Source organism: Myzus persicae, unplaced genomic scaffold (assembly GCF_001856785.1).
Source record: "Myzus persicae strain clone G006 unplaced genomic scaffold, MPER_G0061.0, whole genome shotgun sequence".
In the NCBI taxonomy this organism is placed as follows: Eukaryota; Metazoa; Arthropoda; class Insecta; order Hemiptera; family Aphididae; genus Myzus; species Myzus persicae.
The window spans coordinates 6,643-16,459 of NW_019101018.1; the positions used below are offsets into that span (position 1 = coordinate 6,643).

General features: G+C 34.8%; 1 protein-coding gene across 1 annotated transcript; it reads right to left on the reverse strand.

The window, feature by feature from the left end:
• Positions 1-4,040: 4,040 nt before the first annotated feature.
• LOC111027294 lies at positions 4,041-7,148 on the reverse strand. The gene has a single exon (XM_022305614.1). The coding sequence runs from the start codon at positions 7,123-7,125 to the stop codon at positions 4,366-4,368; it is 2,760 nt and encodes a 919-aa protein (XP_022161306.1). The 5' UTR covers positions 7,126-7,148; the 3' UTR covers positions 4,041-4,365.
• Positions 7,149-9,817: the final 2,669 nt, after the last annotated feature.

A 9,817-nucleotide genomic window follows, 5' to 3' on the forward strand; every position in this document is an offset into this window, starting at 1 on the left:
TGTACATTTTATAGGTGATATATTACCAAAAAATGTTTTTAATACTTTGGATGCATGTTGTGGGATAATCTTCCCAACAATTAAATCCTTGCTTTCTATACTTGCTAGTTTACCAATTAGTACTGCTTCCACTGAACGCAGCTTTCCTCTTTGCGCAGGTCAGATAACTTATGATAAAAATAAAAATTTTGCTCTTTAATTTAAAATGAAAATATCTGCATCTAAATTCCAAAATGATTTGCATGTCTGCTTATTTCTCATTGTTTTTAATTTGTAGATTAAAAAACTGGTTGAGATCGCGAATGGGCGAACATATTCTGACTGGCTTGGCTTTATTGCACACGCATAAAGGTATTATTGTTAACATAGAAGAAGTAATTAATAGATTTGCAAATGAAAAAAAAAGAAACGTTAAATTATTATTATAATTATACCTATTTTTTATTTTTGAATAATACATTGTTATAGCTATTTAAAACAAATAAAGGTACCTACAATTAATTTTAAGTGTTGTACTCCATTTTCCACAAATTGCTTAAACTACGGTCAAGTCTTCATTGCTGGGGCAAAAACAGGAAATGCTTTTTTTGGTGTGGGGGGGGGGGGTTGAAAAAATGTATACTGATAATTTTATAGTATACGGATTATACAATTTGATCCGGATTGATATATGGATTTCTGGGGGTGGTGACCCCCTCCACCCACCAGGTTTGACCATGCTCAATGTACTTGTATACTACTCATGGATATTCCTTTATGGAATTCGCCCTCCCTTTAACCGAGCTTCAGATCCGCCCCTGGGGGTGACACATAGAGAATAGAGATCCGCCACCGCTAGAGGCTCGACACTCAACTTGGCCACTAAGTTGATGCATGAGAGGTGCGTTTACAAACACACACGTAAGCACGTAAATGAGTGTGAATAGCGCATGCGCAAATCGCCACCGAGGCGGCCACAATCTACTTTCACTGAACGTTTTCTATCGGGTACATTGTATGCAGCCACACTACTCACTAGGAAAGAGGGACTGCGCTCGCACACACTGTGCGATATTGTCACTGATATGCGGGCCCACTTCCGTAACTCGTTTTTCAGTAGCTTAATCTTAATAACTAATAATTCATAACCGATAACTAGCCAATATTTCTTCTACTATCAATAACCCATACTATTTAAATAATACTAATTTATGATATTTATTTGAAACTGTCCAGGAATGTTATATTAAGCAAATATTTTACTCCTTAACAACATATTTTTATACTTGGAAGTTCCAAAGTATAAATTAATTGTACGATTTAATTCACAATATAATAGTTATAATTTTTGATATTTGTCAATAAAATTTTATGAAGTATTGTTATTATGAAAAAGTTCTAAAATGAGACCTTTTCAAAATAAAAAAAATTGCAAGTACGCGTGGATGAACTTATAGTTCTTTGGATTTGTATGTTGATAAATAATGCGTGTGTCCTTTAAAAATGCCAATAATTAAGAATATTAAAATAGGTATTTGTAGTAAAAATTATGTGATGTAAACTAATTTATTATTTTATCAAAGCCAAAAACGTTTAGCAACCGCTGCATTATAATATAATATAATTATTATTATCGTTATCATTCTTATTTTTGTCACAAAATCGAAGCATAATATTAAGGAACCCATAATTAAAAATTATTGTGAAGTAGATGCATAAAAAAATTGTACAAGTGCCACAATAGTTAGAAATTTATTCTTTAGAAAAACCACACTCCCAACTCCTTTAATTACCTGCATCCCGGCATCCAACTTAAGTTTTAAATCATACATTTTTATTCCCTTATTAAGCAGGCGACTTACAGCTCTAAAATTATTTTCATGCACTATTTTTAATAACAGATACATAAATACACCATTATCCACAAATTTTTTTTTTTCAAACCACTATACATAATACAGTGACCTTCAAATACTGGACACTCTCAGGCGCTGAAATTTTGCTCGCTTTTTGGATTTGTCCGTTAGGGGAGGATTCACTGTATTTGGAACGAGTAGGTAATCACTGTTTTACATAGTTGAATTTCTGAAACTCTGAACTATAATGTACTTTAAACATTTCTCTAATAAGGTCTGTCATCACGAGTAAACATGACCTTGGCGCTCATAAAATAGAAAGCTTTATAGATTGACGCTCGGCACACTGAAGTAAACAAACAAAATAGCCGTGCGATCCCGTCCGTGAACGTGAACGCATATAATATACGTAGTCGATATACTACCAACATATTGATCAACCATAGACGGTGTGTGGTGTAGAATGTATATAACAACATATTGTATACTTTTACTGTACTAGAAGGCATTAAAGCGAATCAACACAATACCCCTTTAAGACCTGAAATCAAAATAGTAAGTTTCATCAAAATGCAGAAGATGGTATTGAAAAATACAGGATTTTAAAATAAACGATGGTAACTGAAAGGTACTATAGATAAATCCCTATATTGAAAATAATGTATAATTGTTATGTAAAAACTGCAATAGTGGGTTTTAGAATCGGTATTATGAATAAGTCTTAATTATCAGTGCTGACGATTATGTTAATAATATTAAGCGTTTAATTTTAAACCTATCTTATAGGTTATATCTAATAGTATAGTAGTATAAAACTTGATGTCTAACAAAAATGTAGGCATTTTTAGAGTTTATTTTTCAAGAAATATTGATTTGGGTTTTTTTTTATAAAAAAGTTTACTTTTCATTTATTGGAGTATAGTTCTCATATTGGATGTTTTTTTTACTATTGAAAATTGACAAAACCATACAACTTCAGCTTTATTTTCGTTAGTGATTTACTAAAATTGACAAGTTCTCCAGCGCAACGTAAGCTTTATGAATTCAAATATATTTTCATTTTTCAAATCAAGCCACATGTTATGAAGTGCTGATATTTTTTTACTCATAAATTGGTTTGAATATTTTACACAAGTATAGCTGCTGAAATAACATAATATATGTAGATAGTGAAAATAATTCAAAAACTGTAAATAGCAAGCACAATATACATTTTGTATTTATTCTATATAATTATACCTTTGTATTACTTGATACCTATGTATTTTATAATACTGTTACAATGCCATATTTTGGAAGGGTCTGAAGGGTTGAAATTAAAAACCTCAATTTTCGTGAACATCGTCTTGAAAAAAAATATTTATTTTTACATTATGAATTATATTATATGGCTTTATTATAGATTAAAGCTATACAATTTTTTGAACCCCAATCGACACACACACAAATAACCCAAAAATCTCACCCCTATACACATTTTAGTTTAAAACGACAGTGTACTGATGTAATGTATTCAGTTGACACCTTTGAGTACCCTATATTAGAAGATTGGTGATAATGTTGATCATAAATAATATCCTACTATTGCCTTAAACATAATTAGTAGCTAAAACGTCAGATAATTTGAAATTTGGGACTGGGACTTTTATACTATAATACAATTTACGAAGGTATACCATATTATCCGGAATCCGTCGGGCGTTAATCACCCCACTCCGATTCCGGGATTGATTTCATTAATAAGTTTGGAATGGAACTATGTTGGGGGAAAGAATGAGATTGTTAAGTTTCGAATTTAAATTTGTGGACTGTATGAGATTTATATTAATTTAAGAATATAATAATATAGTTGGTTTAATTTGTTATATTATATTTTTATTTACGTGGCGATTGGCAGTCGAACGCATACTGACACTAGACACTTATAATATTATATGTTATACATAGAACTCACTATCGTGAGCGATAATGCGACAAAGTCCGATTTTACAATAATTGCCGATAAAATATACGCGTCAACATGCCGCCAGCCTTGAAACATTTAAATAATTTTCAACATAAACTTTAAACAACTATTAAATATTATAATACATCAAAATAATAATAATATTATAAATTACAAAATTAAGAATTACGATATAATAAGAAAATTCATTTCAAACAAATTATACATTAATAAATATTTAACAGATAAAAATTTTTTAAGATTATAATTACACAACAACAAAAAAAAACATGTGTTTTATTTTATTGAATTTTAAACATTACCTTCGAATGGAAGAGGACATAATTTTCTGACAGACCTTTTTACCTCCTTGCCGCGGCTCAAAACAGTAGCCACTCGAACGACCCCGTCAGCTCCAGCCTGCACGCGTACTACGCGACCAAGAGACCATGACAAAGGAGTTATGTTGTCTTCCTTTATTAGTACCAAAGTACCAACGCTTAAACTTGGACCTTTATTTGACAACCATTTTTTTCGGGTCTGTAGTTGGGATAAGTATTCGTCATTCCAACGTTTCCAAAGACACTAAGTAAGTCGAGTCACGCGCTGCCATCGCTTCAAGCGGTTATCAGGTACAGACGACAAGTCAGGTTCAGGTACTAAACAGGTAGGTTCACCAATAAGGAAATGAGCTGGTGTTAATGGTGTCGCGTCCATAGGATCGGAGGAAAGAGGAGTGAGTGGGCGAGAATTTAAGACAGCTTCTATCTTTATTAAAATAGTATTTAATTCCTCATATGTCAAATGCGATTCGCCCAATACCCGGTATAGATGAGTTTTTATAGATTTTATAGAAGCCTCCCATAACCCACCAAAATGAGGCGATCGGGGGGGAATAAAATGCCAATTAATACCCTCTGTTGCTAACGCATTATACATTTTGTCCAAATGGGTCACTGACTGGAACAAACATTTAAGCTCTAAAAGCTTTTTATTGGCGCCGACGAAATTAGTGGCGTTGTCACTATATATATCAGAACATACGCCACGACGACCAATAAATCTTTTTAACGCGTTCAAAAATGCATCGCTAGTCAGATCACTTACAAGTTCTATGTGGACAGCCCGAGTACTAAAACAAACGAAGACGCAAATGTAGCCCTTAGTCACTGCTGCCCTTTTTCTCAAACTGGTTTTGATTGTGATTGGACCGGCGAAGTCCACTCCGCATTTTTTAAAGGCTCGACATGGTTCTAGGCGTTCCGCTGGTAAATTTCCCATTATAGGTTCCACTATAATGGGTCGGAGTCTAAAACATTTAATACATTTATGAAAAATATGTCTGGCAGTATTTCGACCGCCTATTATCCAATACTTCAAACGTGTATTGGCTAACATAGCTTGAGGACCGGCGTGCATCAGTTTTTCATGTTCATTTTGCAATATTAAATTTGCAATAGCGCTATTTTGAGGTATTAAAATAGGACTGCGCTGATATTGGTCTAAATATAGAGCATTTTTTAATCGACCACCGACTCTCATAATTCCATTTTCTAAAAAAGGTTGCAAATTTCTCAATTTACTGTTGTTTGGCAGAATAGAATTATTTATTAAACCATTTATTTCACTTGACCAGTAGTATGATTGTGTTATTTTGATAACGGCAATTTCAGCTGCTCGTAGTTCTTCGAGTTGAATGGGACCCATGATTTCAAGTTTTTTGACACGGATTTTAATAAAACGCAAACAATACGCAAACACTCGTAATAATTTATTCCACGAGGAATAATCTTTAATTAAGTTTGCATTTACGGGTTTTATCAATAAAGTGATTTTTTCTTTTGCTTCCGGTATTATACCGGCGTTAACGTTGATCTTGGATTTTGGCCAGTTTTCGGAATTATCGGTGAGCCAATGAGGACCCTCCCACCATAAATCATTATTTATTATTTGATCGGCACCGCAACCGCGAGATATTAAATCGGCTGGATTATCTTGAGTGCTCACGTGATTCCATTCATTTAACCTGGTCATATCCTGTATTTCACTTACTCGGTGAGCCACGAAAGTTTTCCACTTTGACGACGGGGAAGTGATCCAAGCCAATGTTATAGACGAGTCCGTCCAAAAATATTTATTTTTTAAATTTAATTTTAATTTCGGTAAGACTTTATTTGCTAAGCGCGCGAGTACTACGGCAGCGCATAGCTCCAGGCGAGGTAGGGATATTATTTTTAACGGTGCTATTTTTGATTTTGCGCAAATAAGTTTGGTGACGTGTACATTTGTATTACTCGAACAACGAATGTATAAACATGCACCATATGCTAGTAAACTAGCGTCGGCAAAGCCATGTATTTGTATTTCATAGTCAGTTTCGGTACCAAGATATCTAGGTATTTCTAATTCACGTAAATAATTTAAAGAACTTACATAACTTTTCCATTCTTTTTGAACTACAATCGGTACAGGTTTATCCCAATCGCATTGCAATTGCCATAATTTTTGCATTAATATTTTTGCGCGTATTACTATAGGAACAACGAGTCCTAGTGGATCGAATAATGAAGCAATTTGTGATAATATATTTCTTTTGGTAACTGGTAGATCGTTGAGCGTTGTTATTTCAATTTTATATTTAAAAACATCGCGTTCCGGACACCATAATAAGCCTAAAATTTTAGTCATTTTATTTTCAAGCTCCATTATGGTCATTGATTTATTTCCTATATTAGGCATATCGGCGAGTAGCTCGGAACTATTTGACATCCATTTTCTTAGTGGAAAACCACCCCGGAGCATAACTTCGATTAACGAATTACGTAACCTTAACGCGTTATCTTTGATGTCCGCACCACCCAAATAGTCGTCCATGTAAAAATCGGATTTAATGACGTCGCAGGCGTCAGGAAACATGTGGTATTCCTTTTCAGCTAACTTAGCTAAACACCCGGTCGCCAAAAATGAAGCTGGAACCGTCCCGTAGGTTACCGTGTTCAACCTATAGGTACGCAGTGGCTCTTCGGGATTTGCGCGCCAAATAATTTTTTGATAGCTACGTTGCTGCGGGTCCACCCATATTTGGCGATACATTTTTGATACGTCTGCGGAGAACGCGAATTTATGTTTTCTAAAACGAGCCAAAATAGTAATCAATTCCTCCTGTATAGTAGGACCCTTTAACAACGCATCATTCAAACTAAGTCCTATGTCCGTTTTGCATGACGCATCAAATACCACGCGCAGTCTTGTAGTAGTACTATTTGTATTTATCACGGCATGATGCGGTAAAAAATAGTCATTTACGCCGATTTTTTTTTCTTCGTTTTCCAAAACGATATCCATATGATTTAATTCAATATATTCTTCCATAAATNTATAGTCCCGCCGGCGAGAGAACGCTTTTGGGCGGCGACCAAAATTCGTCCGATCTCGCGCATTCCCACCACTAAACCTTCCCAAACGCTGGCCGCCGTCAACTCTGGCCGCCGCCACCGTCGCCGCTACCGTCGCGGCCGCCGTCTCCGCCACCGACTAGGTGGTAGAGTGGGAGAAATTTGGGTACGAAACCGCGGAGCTCTGTCATTTGGATGCGCGAACGAGTAGCGTTCTCTCGCCGGCGGGACTATAGTAGTACTATTTGTATTTATCACGGCATGATGCGGTAAAAAATAGTCATTTACGCCGATTTTTTTTCTTCGTTTTCCAAAACGATATCCATATGATTTAATTCAATATATTCTTCCATAAATTTAATATATTCTAATTTTAATACAGGGTTGAATTTAAGTCGCATTTCCAAAGAAAAAAAACATCGTAGCGCAGCCGAGTAAGAATTGCCTATTTCTTTTATTTCAGTTTTAAATGGTAATTTTACAATAAATTTACCGTCTACGCCTTGGCGAACGGTTTGATTAAAATACGCTTGACAAGCCTTTTCTTCCATTGTATAATTATTTTTATCATTTGATACAGTTTCTAAGCGCCAAAATTTCGAGATTTGATCCTCCAAATTATTTATTACGATTTCGCTTAGTAACGTAATATTTCCCCGATCGATATTATTCTTGCATTTTGGTATAGGCCCAGCAATTATCCATCCTAACTTCGTCTCTTGTATGATTGGCCCGGCACTGGTCGATTTAATTTGCCCTGGACGCATTAAGTCGAAAAACAATTCATTACCTAATAACATATCAATTTTTTGCGGCTTATTGTATGCGTTGTCAGCTAATACAATATTATCTGGTACATTTATACGCTTTGGGTCAATGACCTGTGCGGGTATGTCATTAGTTAATCTAGGTAATATTAAGCAAGATATGGTTTTTTCGTAATCGCTTGTGCGGGATCTTATCTCCACCGTCACCGCGGACGTTATAGTTAACGTGACCATACGTCCCGCTTTGAGCGGGACAGTCCCGCTTTCGAACTAAGTGTCCCGCTGTCCCCAAAGAACCTAAAAATGTCCCGCTTTAAGAAAAGTCGACTTGTGGTAAGTATTAAATTTTATTAAATTTTTTTTAGTATTTTATTTGATTGATCACAAATCACAATCATACATTATTTATACTATTATACTGTATAGTCGTATAGACGTTCATCAATACACAAATTTTTCAAAAAAACGGATTCACCTTCTTCTAAGGATTTTGAAGTTGCTGCGGCTGAAGCCACTTGGGCTTATCATACTGTGCAGGAAAGTCATAGCTTTCGTTCGAATGATTGTGCGTCAAAATTAATACAGACATGTTTCGAGCAAAAATTTAGATGTGCTCGCACTAAGTCCGAGGCTATTGTTGTAAATGTTTTGGCGCCTATGGCAATACATGAGTTAAATGACCATCTCCGTAAAGCGAATTACATTACTTTACTTACGGACGCTTCAAACCATGGTTCTACAAAATTATTCCCTGTCTTAGTTCGTTACTTTTTACCGTATGAAGGAGTGCAAGTAAAGATTTTAGAATTTCAAGAGCAACCGGGTGAAACATCAGATATAATTGTGGATTATTTAAAACAAGTATTGACTGAAAATGAACTATCGTCAAAAATTGTGGCGTTTTGTGGGGACAATACTAACTGCAATTTTGGAGGAAAAAATAGAAAAGGAGTTAATAACGTTTATGCAAAATTGAACACCTCTCTTGGAAGGACTCTCATAGGAATTGGATGCGGAGCTCACATAATCCACAATGCAATAAAAACAGCTGCAGATTGTTTACCTGTTGATTTTGAATGCATAATTGTAAAAATATATTCATTTTTTTACATTTATAGCGTTCGTGTTGAAGCTCTTAAAGAATTTTGTAATGAAGCTAACACAGAATACAAAAAACTTCTTGGTTATAGTAAAACTAGATGGCTTGCGTTGATGCCTGCACTGGAAAGAGTTTTGAAAATGTTTCAGCCATTAAAAAATTATTTTTTGAGCATTGATAAATGCCCGAATATACTGAAAGAATTTTTTGAAAATCCCAGCTCTGAATTATGGTTGTATTTTATGCACGCACAATCAGCTACTTTTCATCAAGCTGTATTAAAGATCGAGGGCCAAAACGTTTCTGCAATAGATGTCGCAAATGAAAATAATCAACTTCAAAATAATTTAGATCAAAAACAAAATTCATGCTATCTTCCCCACGCCACCCGTAATATAATGGTAAAATTACAAGAAACTGGTGATATAAATAAAGAAAACGTAAAAACTGCAGCGTCTAATTTTTATAAAACAAGCAAAGAATATTTGGAGCAGTGGAATCAGTTCAACGAAGAAGTAAAACAATTTGAATGGGCAAATCTGAGAAAGGTTCCCTCGTGGGAAGACGTACAAAAAGTGATGGACTTACTAATTGAACAGAAATTTATAAGTAGCAGTCAAGACACAGGAGTGTTTGACGAGTTTTCACTAATTTCTAAGTATATAACAGCTCAAAAAATTTATGACTGGAACACCGGGAATATACCTACTGAAAATCGTTGGGTGGAAGTATTTACGCACTTTAATGCTAATGATCTCTCACACGTGAATTTTTCT